Below are 21,719 nucleotides of genomic sequence, written 5' to 3'. Positions count from 1 at the left end.
TCCCAAAACTGGAAGAATGTTCGGGCAGCTCTGCTAAAAGCTTCATCAAGGTACAAGAGGTTCGCGGACAGGAAGCGTAGTGCTATCCCTGCCCTCAAACCAGGAGATTGTGTTTGGCTGTCCACCAAAAATCTGAGATTGAAGATTCCTAGTATGAAGTTTGCTCCTCGGTATATCAGGCCCTTCCAGATTGAACAAGTTGTTAATCCTGTGACTTATACGTTCAAGCTGCCTCCGTTTCGGAACTTTTCATATTTCTTTCCTTAAGCCAGTGATTCTGAATCATTTCCACTCAGTGCTCCCTACTGCACCCAATGTCCAGACTCAATGAGGCGTTGAGTATGAGGTCGCTAAGATTCTGGACTTACGTTTCTGGTATGGTTGCCTCCAATACTTGATTGATTGGAAGGGCTATGGCCCTGAGGAATGCTCCTGGACAGATGCATGAGATGTCCATGCTCCCAAGTTGGTCCAGGCTTTCCATGCCAGATTTCCTTGCAAGCCTAAGAGGTGTCCTGGGGCCACCCCTAAAGGGGAGGGTGCTGTCATGATCCGGGTAACTCATCACAATTTCTTACCTTCTAAGTGCCTTCTGAGACTGGCCCTGCACTCCAAGCCTGGATTCCACCTGCGCTGTCTGCGTGCAGCACGCTGTGTAACATGGCCTCAGTCTCTCACATGCTAAAGTTAAAACAGACTTTTCCTCCAGATTCAAACATGGGCGCAGCCATGTTTGGATTCATAACATGTTGCTTTACAGCCTGTCAGTTGCACTCTGGACTCTGCCTGATTACCCAGCAGCTGCACTCTGGACTCTGCCTGATTACCCAGCCAATACCTGCTTCCCAGCTGGTATAAATATCCTGCATCAAGGATGCCTAATCGTCAGTGCTTTGGTTGTCAATCCTTGTACACATGTCTCTCCTATTTGTGGAATCTGCAGTTCGAGTCTCCAGGTATTCCAGCCTCTGTGTTCAACTCCTGTGATTCAGCTCCATGTAGAGACCCGCACCAGATACCAGCTTGCAGTGCAGCCTGACTTCAGCAGTGTTCCAGTTCTGCTTCCAGGTTATCTGCTGTGATACCTACATCAGCTTTCAGCTTCCATCGTTGGACTCTGTTCCACTTCCAGTTTCCAGCAGTGTTTGGTATCTCTCCACTCCCGTTGTTTGCAGCTCTCTAGCTCCATCGGTGTTCCGCCATTGATCTCCAGCTCCATCGGTGTTCCGCCATCGATCCCTAGCTCCATCGGTGTTCAGCCATTGATCTCCAGCTTCATCGGCGTTCCACCATCGATACTCATCACCATCGATACTAATCACTATCGGTATTCATCACCATCGGTACTCCCATCAGACTCTAACATCATTGGTGAGTTCTGCTACACCTTTCCGTCTGGTCCGGTTCCATCCGGCATCCCCAGCAATTCTCCTGTGTTCTTCTCAACCTCTGTGCATCTATCTCAACTCCAGCTCTGAGTATAACCTGCTGGTCAGTACATGATTGTTTCCCTCTACAGTGGTTAGTTGTGGCCAACGGACATTACATCTCCGGGTCTTGCAGTGACTTTATTCCAAGTCATTCTATATTGCCACAGTATGTTTCTACCACTGTGTTAAAGGAACTGTACTGTTGTTTGCATTGCTCAATCTACCGTTGAATTACCTGAACTGCCTAGGTGTATCAGAACTGTGTGTTTAATAAACAGACTTTATTTTACCACGTTGTCTTCGTCACACCTTTGGGCTTTGGTGCCTAATCCTCTGCATGTCTAAGAACCTTATCCAACCATCCCAGTTCACTTAAACTCCAGCCCCTACAACAGAGGCCTCTCCAGGTCAGCCTCAGCCCTCAGTTGTGATAGATTCAGGATGAAGAAGGTCCCTATAGTGAGGTAAGAAGATGTTGGTCTAGGTATGAAGTGGAATGTCTTTCCAATACTTTGAAGCCACAAGTTATGCCTGAGACCCATCTATGTGATTCACTACTGACTCAGGCCATGGGAGGACTCATTATACAGGCACAGTGGAATCTGTGGTGGCTCTTAAGGCTTAGAGGATGTAACAGAGATTTGGTGCACATGAAGCACTTCTGGGATCATCTTATGCCTCTGATCCATGGGACCTTTGAGAATACTTTCTTTGTCGCCACATGCTTTAGACACATTATTTGGGGCACCACCCAGAATGTACTTATTATGTTACTAAATACAAAACAGGGAAACAGACATTTCTTGTAAGTTCTGTGCAGATTATATCATTCCCTCATCTACTGGTTCACACTAATGCAGAATGCTGCATCCAGGGGCTGGCTGGTAACTCTCAGCCTGGGGGGCAAATGCAACCAATTGGCCCCTGCTTTCCTACCAGCCCTTACCTGCTTATCTGTTACACTCGGGTAGGTACTAGCGGTAGGTGTTGGATGGTAAGTATGCTTTTATAAGTTGCAGGTTAATGCTCAGTATCTATAGAAGTAACTTGTCTCTTCTTGACTCTACAGGTCTCTTTAAGACTCCACTCTTCCCAGAGGGGCAAGGATGGTTTCCACAATAAGGACTTCCTGGAAGATTTACCAAGGACTCCACAACATAAAGAACTCACAATAGCGATATGTCATTTAAATAGAATTACATTACAACAATGGGCCTAATTCAGACCTGACTGCTAGGGTGCATTTTTTACATCCCTGCAATCAGGTATTCGCCACCTACAGGGGGAGGGTATGGTGTGTGTGCAGGTGTGCGATCACTTGTGCTGGAGAGCTGCACAAACAGTAGTTTGCGCAGTCTCTGCACAGCCCTGGACTTACTCAGACACTACAATAATCAGGGCCGGAGCTGAAGTCAGAAATCCTCCCACAAAAGGCCGGGTCCCTCCTGCATTTTTACGGACACTCCCAGTAAACAGTCAGTTGCCACCCACAAACACCCTCTTCCTGTCAATCTCCTTGTGTTCGCTGTTGCTAACCGGCGATCCCTGTTGCTGTGGTTCATTGCGCCTGTGCATAGTGGTGCATAAACAGGCACAGTTCAGACCTGATCACAGCCTGTGAGAAAACGCACAGCAGCGATCAGGTCTGAATTACCCCCAATGCAGTAAAGTTTGCACACCCAAAAACAATAAATTAGTTTTATTGTTCCGGAACTCTTTGTCACTGTGTCTTCTTTTACCTGGTTCCACTAGAGTATCATAAAGGGATAGTGCAATGGCCCTCATTCCGAGTTGATCGCTCGTTATTTTTCATCGCATCGCAGTGAAATTTCGCTTAGTGCGCATGCGCAATAGTCGCACTGCGACTGCGCCAAGTAACTTTGCTATGAAGATAGGATTTTTACTCACGGCTTTTTCTTCGCTCCGGCGATCGTAGTGTGATTGACAGGAAATGGGTGTTACTGGGCGGAAACACGGCGTTTTATGGGCGTGTGGATGAAAACGCTAACGTTTCCGGAAAAAACGCAGGAGTGGCCGGAGAAACGGGGGAGTGTCTGAGCGAACACTGGGTGTGTTTGTGACGTCAATCCAGGAACGACAAGCACTGAACTGATCGCACAGGCAGAGTAAGTGTGGAGCTACTCTAAAACTGCTAAGTAGTTTTTGATCGCAATAATGCGAATACATCGGTCGCAATTTTAGGATGCTAAGATACACTCCCAGTAGGCGTAGGCTTAGCGTGTGTAACTCTGCTAAATTCGCCTTGCGACCGATCAACTCGGAATGAGGGCCAATATCTTTTAGATTAACACAATACCATATCCTCAACTGTATTTATCATACAATGCTTGCTTTGGTCACCACAACAATTAACACTGATTTAGCTGACTATATAATAATTCATCAAGTTCACAGTACAATAACAATATCACAGTCTATCGGGGTAACCCTTCTCCCTTGTTGGTGCACATGTGACAAATCTTTTGGAGGTTATGGGGGTCATTCCGACCCATTCGCATGGTGCAAACAGGTCGGAACTGCGCATGAGCAGCGGGCACATTGCACTGGGCAGCGACGCTGCGTACAAAGAAAGCAGTCGCAGTGGCGATCGCAAGAAGATTGATAGGAGGAAGGCGCTCCAGGGCATCAACTCACTGTTTTCCGGGCGTGGAGATCTGAACACAGGCATGTTCAGGCATTTTGAGGGCGGATGTCTGACGTCAATCCTGGGACCTTCATCGCTGGATCCATCTCACAGGGTAAGTTACTGCAAGGCTACTCTTGTTTTACACAAACTTTTTTTAGCATAGCTGGACTGCACAAGTGATCGCAACCTTGCTATGCAAAAAGACACTCCCCCATAGGCGGTGACAAGTTGATCGCACGAGCAGCAAAAAGTTGCTACGTGCGATCAACTCGGAATGAGAGCCCATGTCTCTATTAAATGAGTATTGTTTTCCTCTGAACCAGTTCCCGGTTACAAGGCTCCAGAGGGTTAAACAACACTAACTAGGCTTCCCCAATCTCTCTTTACTTGTATAAATCCACAGGGATTGAAGGGGTTAATACATTCTAGCAATAATAGCAGATGTATCAATATAACCCTGCTCTATCTCTGCCTGTTCACTGAGAGAGTAGAAAAGGGAACAGTAAAGTAGCGGACTCCTGACTAACACCGGTAAGTGCTGCTCCTCACAGGAGTATTTGAAGATGAATGGTTTATTAAGAGGTCAGTGCCTATTATCAGCAACTTTATAATCCTGACTGACTCTTTAGGTAAATAAGCAGATGGAAGAAGAAGCTGGGGGGTAAATGACAGATGAGAATCGCATCTGTTAGTGCTGGCTGCTGAGGAAATAGTCTGGGAATTTGCAGACAATATATATATTATAGCCTGTAGTCTGTTAATTACTTCTTCTGAAATCTTCTTCACTAACCCTCCTGAGGAAACGGTCAGCGACATAGACCGAGAAACGCATTGAGTATCGGCTCTTTTGGATGACACACAAGCACAGTGTGTTCCCTATTTCAAAGTGAACTGTGATCTACAGCATAAATCTCCCACAGAGGTAACACCTGCCATACACCCTAATGGGTTCGAGCCGCTGCCCTGCCGTCATCTGCTGATGAGACGGGTCTGAACATTTGCCATGGATGCACAGCATGCAAACACTGTCCAACCCCCTCTCCTACTCATAGAACAGACCATAAAGCAGGGCACAGCAGCACACACTGCATGGCTCAAGAATAGTAAATTACCTAGTGGGTAAGACTTCATCACAGGCTGCATTCCTGATCAGTAATCACGGATCACTATAGCCGGTAATACTGCTAGTGTTCAGATCTTCAAAGGCTGCTGTTATATCAGACTCTACACACTTCCTGGCTTCATTGTATATGTTGCAGCTACAGAAGCAAAAGAATGTGTCCAGTCTAATACTTTGGAAGTAAATCAGATCACCCACTTGTGTCTCCAATACATGCTACATTGTTGCATATTTTTTAAATTCTTATGTATTTGCTTGTATTTTTATGTTATTCAGTTTTAAAGGTATTGTACATATCTACTTTTTTAAAATTAAGTTGATATACTTTACCCATCAGCGCTATCACTTCTTTTCTATTTTTTTGCATTCCTTGTTCAGGGTGTGCCCGCCCTGCCAGTGGTATGCAGCTTGTTCTGGGATTGATTGGTTGATCCTGTTCCTAGCTCCAGCAATATTTATTCATCTTTGTATTCTTCTGTAATCTGACTGCCATTACTGTCTCTGTGCTGTTATTGTGAACTGGAGATAGTGTATCACTTTACTACAGCCTAATTATTGTACTACCTCTCCTATAGATAGCAATGCCCTTATATGGAGCTCCCAGCCCTAACAGTCTGCCTCGACTGTACAGAGATGAGCTGTCCCTTAGGCTTACTACTCCCTCCGCTGTAAATCTTACCTTTGGTAAGTATATACTTCAACTGAGTGAATGCCTCCTGGCACTGTGGAGTACACATAATAGAAATATTCATGGAATGATCAGAGTTAGGATCCCCTCAAAGAAGTCTAATTATTGGGGCTGCAATTTCAGCAAAGTTTTCAATAAAATGCCTATAATATCCCACAAAGCCTAGAATCCTTTCTGACATCTCTGATGTTCTGAGGAGTTGGCCTATCCTGCATCAGAATCAGGAGAGACTCCATCCGCACTCACCGTGTGGCCCAGGTATGAAACTTTTGGCTTGAGAAGGTAGCACTTAGAATGTTTTATCTTAAGCCCATACTTTATTAGCTGCTTGAAAACTTCTCTCAGGTGTTGAAGGTGATCCTGGTAGGTTTTAGAAAAGATAATATCATCAAGGTACAATAAGACCATCTCAAAGTTTATGCGTCCTAGGCAATGCTGTATTTCTCGATGGAAGTTTCCTGGAGCATTACATAACCCAAAGGGCATACGCTCAAAATCAAATAGCCCCATTGGAGTAGTAAAGACTTTTCTCTATCTTCAAGAGCCATCTGAATCTGCCAGTAGCCACTAGTCAAGTCAAGGGTAGGGAAATACTGGGCTGATTTCAAGGCTCCTAGTGACTCTTCTATCCACAGCAATGGGTACGCATTCTTCTGTGTGACATTGTTTAATTTGCGATAATCCACACAGAACCTTAACTGCAGATCCTTTTTTTACCAAGACTACTGGTGCTGCCCATAGACTATGGCTCTCCCTGATGACCCCAGAGGCCTTCATGTCCTCCAGCATTTGCCTTACTGGTTGGTATAAAGCCAGTGCAATGGGTCAATGCCTCTCTTTAATCGGTACTGCATCTCCCGTGGTAATATGATGTTGAATGATGGTTACCTTCCCAATATCTGAAGGGTCTTTACTGAAAGCTTTGAACTTTTCCTCAACAACTTGGAGAACTTTTTCTCTCTGTTCAAGTGGGGTATTTTCATCAACAATCTGTATGGTCTTTCACCATGCCTCTGTTTCTTGGTTTGAATCAGGCTTTGTCATCAAACTGCACTGATTTGCACTGAAACTCGCATCAATAATGTCTTGAAAAGGAGATTTATGGTAGACTTACCATTGTTAATTCTCTTTCTGCGAAGTACATTGGGTTCCACAGGGAAACATTGGGTGTAAAGTGGATCTTGATTCAGAGAGTTTAAAGCTTTAGGCTGCCACAGGATGCACTGTGGGGCCTCCTCTATAACCTCTATAACCCTGCCTCCAGGTACTGTGAGCTCAGTTTTGTTAACCAGTCCAATGTAAGAGCAAGCAAAAGAGAAGTCAGATGTTAGTCACATAGAACCACATTCTCATGACAGGTGAAGGAACCAGCTGTTTATGCCAAACAAAACCATAGGAGCTAGTGCATCAGGGTGGGCGCGCTGTTGAACGCAATGTACTTTGCAGAAAGAGATTTAACAATGGTAATTCTACCATAAATCTTCTTTTCTGCAGCAGGGTACATTTTTTTCCACAGGGAATCATTGGGTGATGTCTTAAAGCAGTTCCTCAAGGGAGGGGATGCGCCTTAGTGGGTATGAGAACCCAGCATCCAACGGAAGCATCCTGGGAGGGGGAAGTATCAAAAGTATAGAACCTAATTAACATGTTCACTGAGGACCATGTAGCTGCCTTGCGCAATTGTTCAGCAGACACACGATGGTGGGCTGCTTGAGAAGGTCCAACAGACTGAGTAGTATGGGCAATAATAGCAGCAGGAACTGGTAATCCAGCCTGTGCTTAAGCTTGTGCATTCACCATTCTAATCCATCTAGCCAGGGTTTGCTTATTCACAGGCCTGCCACGTTTGTGAAAACCAAACAGTACAAAAAGGGTATCTGACCTCCTTAAAGAGGCAGTCCACACCCCATAAATATGGAGAGTCCGTACCACATCCAAAGACCACTCTTTGAAGGATAAAACAGAAGAGATAAAGGCCAAAACCACAATCTCTAGGTTAAGGTGAAAAGATGACACCACCTTAGGTAAATAACCTGGGTGAGTTCTAAGAACTGCCTAGTCATGATGGAATATTAGAAAGGGTTGAAGTCAGGACAAAGTGCCTAAATCCAAAACCCTTCTAGCAGAGGCAATAGCCAGTAGAAACAGGACTTTGGTTGTGAGAAATTTAAGGTCCACTGACTCAAGAAGTTCAAATGGAGACTCTTGCAGAGCATTCAGGACAACAGACAGATCCCATGGAGCCACAGGAGCGGCATAGGGAGGCTGAATACTTAACACACCCTGGGTGAAGCTATGAATGTCAGGTATAGATGCAAATTTTCTCTGAAACCACACCAACAAGGCAGATATGTGAACCTTGAGGGAGGCCAGACGAAGGCGTAAATCCAGGCCTTGTTGTAGAAAAGCAAAGATTCTAGAAGTTTTGAATCTGTAGGCAACATAATTCTTATCAGCACAACAGGTGAATTTAGAATTCCAAACCCTATAATAAATACAGGCAGATGATGTCTTATGGGCTTTCAGCCTAGTTCGGATGACCACCTCAGTGAATACTTTGGCCCTCAGGAGTGATGCTTCAAGAGCCACGCCATCAAAGCCAGTCTGGCCAGGTCTGAATGTATATGTTACTTGGGAACAGAACATGGGCCCCAGTGTGTATTGCACTGGTACTTTAGACCACTAATAGCCTATTTGTAGAGACACGGACCCTGTACGAGGAGGTCTGAGCATTGAGGAAGTTGAAGAGGATGTTCTGCTGATAGACCCTGCAGGTCTGAGAACCAATGCCAACTGGACCACGCCAGAGCGACTAGAAGCAGTATTCCTCCTTCTTTCTTGAACTTCCACGGGACCCTGGGCAGGAGTGACACTGGAGAGAACATGTATGGCAGCCGAAAGTTTCATGGAATGGCTAGTGCATCCATGAACGCTGCTTGAGGAACCTTGGTCCTTGATCTGAAGACCGGAAATTTGTGATTGTATCGAGATGCCATCAGGGCTACGTCTGGTAGGTCCCACATGTCCAATAGGAGTCAAAAGACTTCCAGATAAAGATTCCACTCTCCGGAATGCACGTCCTAATGACTTATGAAGTCCAGTTCCCAGTTTAGGATGCCCAGAATGAACACTGCCAATATTGCTGACAGATGGCATTCCACCCCATGAAGGATTATTGACACTTCCAACATTGCCATGCATCATCAAGTGTCACCTTAATGGTTTATGTATGCCACCATGGTGGCGTTGTCTGACCATACTGGAAAAGGCCTGTTCTGCAGTAGAGGCAGGGCAAGCTTAATACATTGAACACCGCCCACAACTCCAGAATGGTTATCGGAAGGAGTGATCATTCTCTGTTCCAGTGACCCAGGAAAGAGTGTTGCTCCAACACCTCACCCCATCCCCTGGCATCTGTTGTTAACCGGACTCAGTCAGTGATACAGAAGGGACATCTCCTGGTCAGTTGCTGGACCTGGAGCCACCAGGTCAGCGACAGCCGAACCTCCAGATTCAAAGTGATCATGTCAGACCTGAGCTGGTGAGGTAGGCCATCCCACTTTAAAAGGATTATGCAGAGGGCGGGAATGAACTTGAGCGTACTCCACCATGTTGACTGTCACACCCTAGGCCAAGTACTTGCATCGCCCAGTGTAACAACACTCTTGCAGGAATGGAAGCATATTATCATGTCCTGAAGCTTCAGGATCTTCTCTGGAGACATAAACAGCCATTGACTGTGCATGTCCAGCAGTGCAACCAGGTGCACCATGCTCTGAGCTGGGAGCAGCGAGGATTTCTTCTAGTTAATGAGCCACCAGTGGGCATGTAGGAAGTCTACTGTCTGTTGTAGATGACTGAGGAGGACATCGTGGGAGTTTCCCAGGATCAGCAGGTCATCTATATATGGCAGGATCCTGATTCCCTGATGATGGAGATGCACCGTCATTACGGCCATGACCTTGGTGAAAATCAGTCCAAGTGGCAGAGCCTGGAACTGATCGTGTAGGTTGCCAATAGCAAACCGCAGATACTGCTGATGACTTGGCAATAGATATATGCAGGTACGCAACCTGTATATCCAGGGATACCATATAGTCTCTGGGTTCCATCACCAGTACTATTGAGCGCAGCATTTCCAAACGGAACAAAGAGACTCTCACAAACGTGTTTATTGATTTGAAATTGAGAATAGGTTGGAAGGACCCACTCAGTGTCATACTAGAAACAGGGTTGAGTCATAACCACTGCCTCTCTGGGACAGAGGTACCTGCACAACCATTCCTGTATCCAGGAGAGAACTCACAACCTGCTGCAAAGATTGTGCTTTTAACTGATCCGAGGGGATGACCATGGCACAAAACTGGTGAGGGGACGTCTCTTGAAGGATACTACATACCCATGAGAGACAACTTCTCTCACCCATTCGCCTGAAGTGGTCTTTAACCAGACCTGGGTGAACTGCAGAAGTTGGACTAGAACCCAAAGGTTCCCCAGGTGGAGGCCTACCCCATCATGCTGCAGGTTTGTCTTGTTTAGACACAGGCTGACGGGTCACCCAGGACTGCTTTGTCTTGAGCTAAATGGTTATGGTAGCACGACCTCATGCTTTCCCTTGAGGCCGAAAGGAACAAAAAGTGGTACATTTTGCCCTCTGTGCAGAAGGATTAGTATTTGGGAGGAAAACAGTCTTAGCAGCTGCCAGTTCAGACCCAATTTTAATTAACTCTTCTCCAACTAAAATGTCTCTCTTAAAAGAGAGTACCTCCAAGGTCTTTATGGAGTCCAGGTCCACCTTCTATGACCTCAACCACAGAATATGGTGAGCCAGGACAGACATAGTTGATGCCTTGACCGCCAACACAACTGCCTCAGAGGACACCTCCTATTGTAAAAGGTGGTGGTGGTAATGTGAGACAGGAATTGTCTGGCATTTACATGTATATCATCGGGCAGTTCATCCTGTATTGTCTGAACCCATACTTTGATACCTTTAGCAGCCCAAGAGGCAGCAATAGTGGGTCTATGTACAACACCTGTAAGGGAGTAAATAGATTTCAGGCATCCCTCCACATGCTTATCTGTCTTTTCTTTCAGAGAAGTGACAGTGGTAACAGGCAGAGTGGATTACACCACTAGGTGGGTGAAATAAGAATCTACTGGCAGTGAATTTTCCCACTTGTTACATACTGTAACTCTGCGAGGAGACGGTAGTGAACTAAGGCCCATTTAGAGAGAGGGAGCTTTTTCCCTGGATTAGCCCAGGGTTCCTGCCTGATGTTCACCAAATGGTCAGAATGGGGTAATATATCTTTAACCACCTTCTGCCTTTTAAACATATCAGTTTTCTTAGTGTCAGTAGTGGATTCCTCAACATCATCAGTGATTAGTAGGATTTGCTTAATTGCAACCACTAGAGCAGGAACATCAATCTGTAATTCAGAGTCCTCATCAGAATCACCTGATTCAGTGTCTGACAGGACAGTACCCTCCTCTTCAGATGAAACATCTGAGAGATTTGTGGATTCAAAGGAGGAAGCAGCCCGCTTAGATGACCCAGAGACATGGGAGTGACCTGGGGTAGATTTTTGTCTGGCCAAGGAATGCGTTAGACAATTCATCTACTCAAGGTGGATTCACCACAGGGAACATTTGAGGCTGTAATGGCACAGGTGGTCCCATAGGGGGCGTTAGGTGTTCCACTATAGTACTCAGTAGATTTCAGAACGCAGCCCAGAATGGCTCCTGGGGGTATATTTACTAAGCTCCCGATTTTGTCAGATTTTTTTTTTTTTTAAAGTGTCAGCTCTGGAATTTACTAAACAGAAATCTCGGCAGTGATGAGGGCATTCATATTTGTTTTAACGGCAGAGTTCACAAATATGAATGAATACACCATCGGTCAAACACGCCTGTTATTTTATACAACTCAGTATCTTACAAAGAATTCGTATTCACAATCACTGCCGGCAATAGACAAACACTGCCGGTAAATATTCAAATTCGTATAAAAAAGCATTTTTGAAATAGACCTGCTTTTTTTATCCGTATTCTGATAGGCATGCACGGATCAGTGAGATCTGTGCATGTTGATTTGTGGGTAGGGATGTGAAAGGCTTAAAAATAAAAGGAAAAAATTGTGTGGGGTCCCCCCTCCTAAGCATAACCAGCCTTGGGCTCTTTGAGCCGGTCCTGGTTGTAAAAATACAGGGGAAAAATAGCGTAGGGTCCCCCCATATTTAAACAACCAGCACCGGGCTCTGCATCTGGTCCTGGTTCAAAATATACGGGGGAAAAATATGTAGGGGTCCCCCGTATTTTTTAAACCAGCACCGGGCTCCTCTAGCCAGAGAGATAATGCCACAGCTGGGGGACACTTTTATACTGGTCCCTGCGCCCATGGCATTACCCCCCAACTAGTCACCCCTGGCTGGGGTACCCTGGAGGAGTTGGGACCCCTTAAATCAAAGGGTCCCCCCCTCCAGCTACCTTTGGGCCAGGGTTGAAGCCCGAGGCTGTTCCCCCCATCTGTGGGCCGTGGATGGGAGGCTGATAGCCTTTGGGTAAAAAGAAAGAATATTGTTTTTTTGTAGTAGAACTACAAGTACCAGCAAGCCTTCCCCGCAAGCTGGTACTTGGAGAACCTAAAGTACCAGCATGCATGGAAATAAGGGGCCCGCTGGTACATGTAGTTCTACTACAAAAAAATACCGCAAAAAAACAGTACACAGACACCATGACAGTACAATTTTAATTGCACACACTCACACACCCACATACTTACCTACATCCAACGCTGCGATTCACGTCAACTTGTCCAGTAGAATGCCCTGGCGGATATAGTGGGGTCCCTGCTCAGTGACAGTGTCCACGCGAGCATCACAGTCCGTCTCCCTAGTTGTCAACAGGAATATGATTTAGTGGCGGGTCCCGTCTGAGGGACTCTCTTACCTCCTCCCCACAGCAGCCACGTGAACCAGGAAACCATCTGTGACCATGTGCCTAGAGTGTCTCCACCGCAAGTACACGGGTACAGGTATGGGAGTATGCAACGCTGCTATAGAGGTGATGGAGCTGCAGCGCTGAAGTGTCACCATGACATATAGCGCTGACAGTCCAGTTTTGAAGACATTTTCTGTCAAGTGCAGCCCTCCTATTAATTAGTGACTGCATTGACAGGCACCAACTCAAAACTGAGCTTACAGTGCCTGGAGGCCGGGTTATAGAGAAGGCCCCAGCACAAACAAACTTTCCTGCTCTACTTTTGCCTAGTCTCCTGTGGCTGCTCAGCTCTTCTTGTCTGACAAAGGCAAGCTCCTCAGCAGCGGCACACAGCAGCCTGATACACATGCGTATTCACACCTGACAGTGAGAGAGGAGCTCAGGGAGGCGGAGCTGCCCGGTCAGCTACTCTTATTGTGTTATAGTGCAGAGCAGTCAGGCAAGGAGCATTCTACCTGTCTACCTCCTTCCTGCCTCCCACAGCTGGCCATGTACAAGCAGATCATAGCTGCAGGTGGCCCAGGAGCTAAGACGGCAGATGGCACCATGCCCCCCATCCCAGCCCACCACTGGCTGCATCACACCTATAAAAGTAGATGCCAGTACTTTAATTGATCTGACTTAATAATATGTTCATTCATTGACCACAAGAGGTCAATAACGAACACCCAACAGAATGGTTTCCCACACTGCAGACAGACTCACGACGAGTATGTGCTATAAGGCTCCTTTTTATTAATTCATGTCTGTATTCTGCAAAGAGCAACTTCATGTCCCTCAGTAAAGGGTTTTTTATTTTTACCTATTGCTCTCCTTCAGGAGAGCAGAGAAGAAGAATCCATATGGATTTAGGCGATGAAAGAAATTGAAACCCAGGGATTTGGACAAGTTGTTTATTTCAAATGAAAGAGTTAAACAGTAATGGGTTTAGTAATATTATCTAAGTCTGCTGAACTACATATAACAGGAGACCATGGAGGTCATTCAGATCTGATCGCTGGGCTGTGTTTTTTGCTGTCCTGCGATCAGATTGTCGCCTCCTACAGGGAGAGTGTATTTTTGCTGTGCAAGTGTGCGATGCTATGTGTACGCCGAGCTGCTAAAATTCTGTGTGTGCATTCTCTGCGCAGCCCAGGACTTACTCTTCCAGTGCGATTAAATCAGGCGGATCGGGGCTGGAGCTGACATCAGACACCCTCCCTGAAAATGCTTGGGAACGCCTTCATTTTCCAGATCACTCGAAGAAAATGGTCAGTTACCACCGAAAAATGGCTTCCTCCTGTGAATCACCTTGCGAGCGCCCATGCAAATGGATTTTTTGCACCATCTCGTTGCTGACAATTGATCCCCGTTGTTGTCTGATACGCAGGCTCATTGTGGTGCATACGCATGAGCAGTTAGGATCTGATCACCCACTGTGTAAAAACACACAGCAGCGATCAGATCTGAATTACCCCCAATGGCATGAGCTGTACAACAGATATTTCTTTCATCCCAGGATAAATGACGCCCAGTGTAAAGCATTTGGAATACTTTACTGAGTACTGACACTGGGGTTACACTTGATAGATGTTTTGGAAAATATGTTTTCTTACCTGTTTCCTTCTGTGAATTTAGTACATTCCATTATGTGAGACCAATCAAATGCTCCGGTACGTGTGTTAATCCATTTGTTCACCTCCATAATACATTGCTCAGAGCACTTCAGCACAAGGATCTCTTTGAAATATTCACTGGCTGTATATAGATGATGAATAAAAGATCCAGGACTGATGTCAATCAAAATGTCTCCCTTAATGTGACCTGCAGGGAAAGATCCCAGTGATTACAGAGTGTAATATAATATGTAGCATCTACAGTACTCTACTATGCATCATTCTGTAATGTCCTGTTACAGGTGTGCGAGTTCGGATTTACTTTTTTTTATTTTTTTTGCTAAATTTATTTCAAGTTCGGATTTATCCAGATTTATTTTATTGGTCATCCAAAACAAATGAGAACCCGCACATCCCTAGATACTAGAGATGAGCGGGTTCGGTTCCTCAAGATCTGAACCCCCCCCCCCTTCCCGAACTTCACCTATTTTACACGGTTCCGAGGCAGCCTCAGATCTTCCCGCCTTGCTCGGTTAACCCGAGCGCGCCCGGACGTCATCATCCCTCTGTTGGATTCTCGCGAGATTCGTATTCTATATAAGGAGTTGCGCGTCGCCGCCATTTTTACTCGTGCTTTGGAGATGATAGCGAGAGGACGTGGCTGCATTCTCTCAGTTTTTATGTTCACTGTTCAGTGTGCTGCAAATATCTGTGCTCAGTGTGCTGCAAATATCTGTGCTCAGTGTGCTGCAAATATCTGTGCTCAGTGTGCTGCAAATATCTACGTTCTCTGCCTGAAAACGCTCCATATCTGTGCTGCATTGTAGGAGGACAGTGCAGAATTTTGCTGACCACCAGTATATATATATATATATATAGCAGTACGGTACAGTAGGCCATTGCTCTACGTCTGTGTCGTCAAGTATATCTGTGCTGCATTGTAGTTGTGCGCAGTATATAGTAGGAGGACAGTGCAGAATTTTGCTGACCACCAGTATATATATATATATATATATATATATATATATATATATATATATATATATATAGCAGTACGGTACAGTAGGCCATTGCTATTGATATATTACTGGCATATAATTCCACACATTAAAGGATGGAGAACAAAAATGTGGAGGGAGGCCAGCCACTTGGGTCGCTTAGCTTAGCCATCCAGCGACCTTGGTGCACCTCTTTTTTTCTTTGCATCATGTGCTGTTTGGGGACTATTTTTTGAAGTGCCATCCTGTCTGACACTGCAGTGCCACTCCTAGATGGGCCAGGTGTTTGTGTCTGCCACTTGGGTCGCTTAGCTTAGCCATCCAGCGACCTTGGTGCACCTCTTTTTTTCTTTGCATCATGTGCTGTTTGGGGACAATTTTTTTTAAGTGCCATCCTGTCTGACACTTCAGTGCCACTCCTAGATGGGCCAGGTGTTTGTGCCGCCCTCTTGGGTCACTTTGCTTAGTCATCCAGCAACCTCGGTGCAAATTTTAGGACTAAAAATAATATTGTGAGGGTGTGAGGTGTTCAGAATAGACTGGAAATGAGTGAAAATTATGGTTATTGAGGTTAATAATACTATGGGATCAAAATGACCCCCAAATTATATGATTTAAGCTGTTTTTGAGGGGTTTTTGAAATAAAAAACCCGAATCCAAAACACATCCGAATCCGACAAAAAATTTTCAGGGAGGTTTTACCAAAACGCTTCCGAATCCAAAACACGGCCGCGGAACCGAATCCAAAACCAAAACACAAAACTCGAAAAATTTCTGGTGCACATCTCTACTAGATACAGGTAAGCCACTTCCTCACAACACACCTGTTGCTGCTTCACTGTAATGTATGAGGTATGTAAGTACTTCTTTGATCAGCATTTCTAGTAACTGGAGCCACCTTTCCAGCATATACACACAGACATTTACAGACCTCAGAAGTGTCATAATGTGCCATAATGTTATCTCTTAGGAAACATGCACACTTAGATATCACTGATGCCTGGCGTGTGTGAGTTACCAGTTCCCTCTGCTAGTGTCTATTTCAATGCAATGCACCTAGCCCGTACCAGGAGACTGTGCTGATTAATATGATATATTACACTTGTATATCTGTGTTCAAATGAGTCTGTATGTGAAGCACAACAGAACTTGGCATGGAAACAAAGTGTTGCTGCTGCATTGTAGCACTTCAAAAACAGATTTAGAAACTTATTACCTGGACACAGGCTTGTCTGAGGGTACTGGCAGAGGCCTGGGCCAGCTGGTGAGGGGGATGAATGCTCCTGTCCATAGTGTATGCATAGGGTTCCTCATTAATTTTTTTACAGGTGCATGGCCAAACCTCTAGGATTTGGCCACACCCCCTGTATCTACTGGGCCCCACATATGTTTTGCCAGCCCTTCCCATCTCAGCTCTACTCTAGGAAAGAAGATTTTGAGCATTGTTTTTCATTCTTTTATGGGGACCATGCAGCTTAAGGGGGGCTAAAACTGTACTCCCTGCACCCGTTTCTTTACTTCTTTACCTAACCCAGCAAACTCTCCTCCTAGGCCTTCTTTCTCACACTCACTGTTTACCCCATCTGTGTCACCCTTGTCTATCTGCCCCTCATATTTAGAATGTAAGTTCTCATGAGCAGGGCCCTCTACCCTCATATGATTTTCCTTCTCTTACTTAAATTATCTTCTACTCCATACTCCCTAGCGATGGTACAGTCCCACATCCTGCTCTGGCAGCATCATGGTTACCCTGTTTCTGCCACTGCCCTGACTTTGAGCTTTGAGGGAGGACCCAGATGGTGTGACCAGAAATTACATCCAACAAGGGAACCAGCTTGTGAGTTACAGTAACTTGCACATGGGCTGGTGGCTACACATAGGTGAGGAGATCCGGCATCATGTCTTGGGCAGGGCCGTCTTTTCGTATGGGCTCAATGGGCTCTTGCCCAAGGGCCCCATGAGTATAAGGGTCCTAGGATGATAGCTGAGGGTCCCCTCTTTCCAGGGGTACCAGATTTTTGAAAATCGGACCTAGGGAACTGGAGATATCCGACTTGAAAGCAGTGGTCCCCATCCAAGCCTGTTAATGGCTCTTCCCAGCCAGATATATTGGGTTCTGTCTGACTTAGATTTCTTCTGAGGGTATAATCCAAAAACTGTGACTCTCCCTTTTTGTTGGAAACTGGCAGCTTGTCTTTACTATGCCCAGAACCAGAGATATCAGCCTTCCAGCAGTTGCTCCCTGCTCCAGCTCCACACGCCTAATATGTAGTTTTAGATTTTCGTTGGTCAATTGCTCTGGCTTCTGAACTCTGATCGCCAAGTTCCCAGAACTTCCTGAAAGGTGGGACTCTCTAGTTTTTATATCCCATTCAAAGCTAAGAAATATATTTTCAGGAACTTGAGATATCTGCAGTCAAGCAAGCTGCCCTCCCACCAGAAAATGATGAATATTAAGTCCACTCCACTATCCACTCCTCCCCTACGTATTAATCACCCCCTACCATCCCGGAAGTCATGTACCAGGGCTTCTTCTTTCAACCCAATGCCCCCTCTACAGTTTAGCCCCAGCTGTGCAGTAAAGGAATAATTAGCAGAAATTACTGCTCCAGGTCCTACACTCTGAGCGGAAGATAGAACACCCACTTCCGCCCGCGGGACATCAAAGTTACCGCTGATAGCACCCCCACCCCTACCGCTGGAGGATGGGTAGGGGGCCCAGTGCATTGCTGTGCCCAGGGGCCTGCACTGCTGTTAAAACGGCCCTGGTCTTGGGGTCTGGTGCTGTGCAGCCCGGTATCCTGTGACCCTGGAGTAAGCCCTGGGATTGTCATGGCTGCCAGGGATCCTCCCACCCAACTGTAAGACCTGAAGGTATCATCGCTGACAGGTATCCTCCCACCCTATGGTAAGACCCCTCTTTTTGCAGTGCACTCTGCCCTTTATAAAGTGTGGTAGGGATGGGCAATAATATTAATTTTATGTGAGAAAGGGAGGATGCCAAATTGTTGCCTTGTCCTGGGTGACAAAAATCCTAGTTTTGGCTCTGGTCAACCCCACCTACTTTATTGTTGGTCTTGTCTGAGGCCATTTCAAGTGCTCAATTTACCCTTCTAGTCCTTGTCATCTGACAGTGTTATTACACAGGATTCTTCAATCCTCACTCAATACACTGTAACTACAGTATGTAAGTGGGCAGATCTAATGATATAATACATACAGATGGAGCCTCGCTCATCTATCCATCTCTGGTGTTTGGCGTATGGCATTACTGGCGAGTGTAATACCAGTGATCATCCACCAGATTTTGCTTTTAAAAATCACCATTGCACATGCGAGAGGTCTCCATTGAAATACACTATAGCGCAAGAACTACTTTACTGTACATTACTGTATGTTAAATAGACATGTCAGTGGACAGATATGATGTAATGCATATTCCTTACACTCAATGGCAATCAGTATGTACTGTATACAGTCATGTTCCGTCATCAAAGAAAGAGTCATAGGAGGTAATTCAGACCTGATCATTGCTGTAAATTTGCTAGCAGTTTGGCAAAACCATGTGCAGTGCATGTGGGGCAGATATAACATTTGCAGAGAGAGTTAGATTTGGGTGGGTTATTTTGTTTCTGTGCAGGGTAAATACTGGCTGCTTTATTTTTACACTGCAATTAGATTGCAGATTGAACACACCACACCCAAATCTAACTCTCTTAACATGTTATATCTACTTCCCCTGCAGTGTACATGGGGGGTCATTCCAACCCGATCGCACACTTTCATTTTTCACAGTGGTGCGATCGTTCTGAACTGTGCATGCGCCACGACCACAATGTGCAGGCGCTTCGCTGCCCGGTGACAGGAAATGCCAGGCAGCATGAAACCTTAAGAAGAACACGATCACAGCGGCAATCACAAAGTGATTGACAGCAAGAAGGTGTTTCTGGGTTGCAACTGACCATTTTCTGGGAGTGTAGTGGAAAACGTAGGCGTGTCCAGGTGTTTACCGGGCGGGTGTCTGACACAAATTCCTGGACCTGACAGGCTGAAGTGATCGCAGCGGCTGAGTAAGTTCAGAGCTAATCAGAAACTGTACATAAACTTTTTGCACAGCTCCCATGCACAAGCGATCGCCCATTCTACCATAGGCAGCGACTATCTGATCACACAACTGCAAAAAACTGATACCGTGCGATCAACTCGGAATGACCCCCATGGTTTTGACCAACTGCTAATAAATTTGCAGCAGTGATCAGGTCTGAATTAGGCCCATAGGCACTGAATTTAGCAAATTAAAAAAATTATTATTGACTTTAACAACTGCATAGAAATATATAATCTTAGATCCATCATAAAGTATCATTATTACAATGTATTTATATAGTCTGAGCATTTTATATAGCGTGAAAACATGGGGCCCCTTTCAGTTCGTGGTCGGGTGTCCCGTTTTTTTATTTTTACAAGTACGTGGATTACAAATGGATTATCCGAGGAGCCCTCTACACTGGATTTGGTGAGTAGAATTTTTTCAACAGGTACACCATGGATTCTACATGGAGAAGAGGACCGACCCTCGTGTGAACATAAGGTAAGTATGTGTATATGGTGGTGTGTATGTAGGCATTAAAGTTATACTTTCAAGGTGTGTGTGTAATGTCTTTATTGGGGTATTTTTTTAGTAGTAGTACTACAGGTACCAGCGGGCCCGGTTTTCCGCCGCATGCTGGTACTTGTGGTTCTCCAAGTACCAGCTTGCGGGGGAAGCTTGCTGGGACTTGTAGTACTGCTACTAAAAACAATATTCATAACTTTCAACAAAGGCTATCAGCCCCCCATCCGCAGCCCATTGGATGGGGGGGACAGCCTCGGGCTTCACCCCTGGCCCTTGGGTGGCTGGGAGGGGGGACCCCTTGATTGAAGGGGTCCCCACTCCCCCAGGGTACCCCGGCCAGGGGTGACTAGTTGGATATTTGATGCCACGGCCGCAAGGCACTGTATAAAAGTGACCCCCGGCTGTGGCATTATCTGTCCAGCTAGTGGAGCCCGGTGCTGGTTTCAAAAATACGGGGGACCCCTACGCTTTTTGTCCCCCGTATTTTTGGAACCAGGACCAGGCGCAGAGCCCGGTGCTGGTTGCTTAAATATGGGGGAACCCCTGTCAATTTTTTTCCCATATTTTTGCAACCAGGGCCGGCTCAAAGAGCCCAAGGCTGGTTTGGTTTAGGAGGGGGGACCCCACGCAATTTTTTTTTTAAGTTTAAACATTTTTTTTTTTTTTTTTTACAAGGTGCACAATGAAGCCCTGCACGGATCTCTCAGATCCGGCCGAGATTCATTGTATTAAAGTCGGCAGTGTTTTACAAGTCACTCACGTAAAACACTGCCTAAAAAAACGAATGACATTGACATCGGAAAACCCGAAAATACAGAATACGGCAGCTTAGTAAATTAGTCGTAATCAATTCAAAAAGTTGCATATTTACACTTTCGATGTCATTCGTGATTGAACTTTGACCTCAAACGGGAAAATACGATTCTTAGTAAATTTACCCCCATGTCTCATTAGAGAATACAGTCTAAATTCCCCAACACACAATCATGTACATGCAATCACTCACACTAGGGTAAGTTGGTCAGTATAGTATACATACTGTCAGTATAATATACATACCCTCACTGAAAGCATGGTGTAAACATTCCATCGGAAATTTAATTGAATCGTCTCCAAAGACCATATCTGGTTTGTTAGAAAAATATGCTTCCAGATGTTCTCTAGAATCAAAACCGTGTACAGGATAGAATTTATGGGCGCTGGAATCCATCTTGTATTACTGTGTCACAGGCTGACGCTCAAGTCTATTAATTTACTGGCTCAGGAATTCTGTTTATATTCACTAGGATCCAGTTATTTATATTCTTCAGTAACCAGGATATCCGTGTTATCACATGATGGTTTATCAGCCTCAGTAGCTGTCATGGGAATGCAGGTGACAGTGTGATCATCTCCTAAAGCAGAATAAATTATCATACTAATTATTTTTCAATTTATATTTAAATCTTGTAAAATATTTAAGCAATTTAATTAAAATATTTCTAGTTCAAACACATACTGTATACTGATATTGCGCCTGCCATTGTGGAATTAAAATTCAAAGCCATAGTCATTTGTTTGAAAAAAAAATAAAGTTTGAACAGTGAAAGTAGAATACTAATAATAGATATATGCCAACCAGCTT

General features: G+C 45.2%; 1 protein-coding gene across 1 annotated transcript in view; it reads right to left on the bottom strand.

Annotated features, from left to right (window-relative positions):
* The window catches only part of LOC134965376 (indolethylamine N-methyltransferase-like), a 48,673-nt gene extending 27,368 nt beyond the window's left edge, over window positions 1-21,305 (bottom strand). Inside the window, exons 1-2 of the mRNA XM_063941842.1 lie at window positions 21,155-21,305; window positions 14,483-14,690 (exon numbers count right to left, since the gene is read on the bottom strand). Of these exons, the coding sequence (XP_063797912.1) occupies window positions 14,483-14,690; window positions 21,155-21,305 (359 nt within the window). The remainder of the gene's footprint in view (window positions 1-14,482; window positions 14,691-21,154) is intronic.
* Window positions 21,306-21,719: the final 414 nt, after the last annotated feature.

Source organism: Pseudophryne corroboree, chromosome 10 (assembly GCF_028390025.1).
Source record: "Pseudophryne corroboree isolate aPseCor3 chromosome 10, aPseCor3.hap2, whole genome shotgun sequence".
NCBI classification, from domain to species: Eukaryota; Metazoa; Chordata; class Amphibia; order Anura; family Myobatrachidae; genus Pseudophryne; species Pseudophryne corroboree.
The sequence above is the reverse complement of the archived record's forward strand: the minus strand, read 5'-3'. Positions and strand labels throughout refer to the sequence as shown.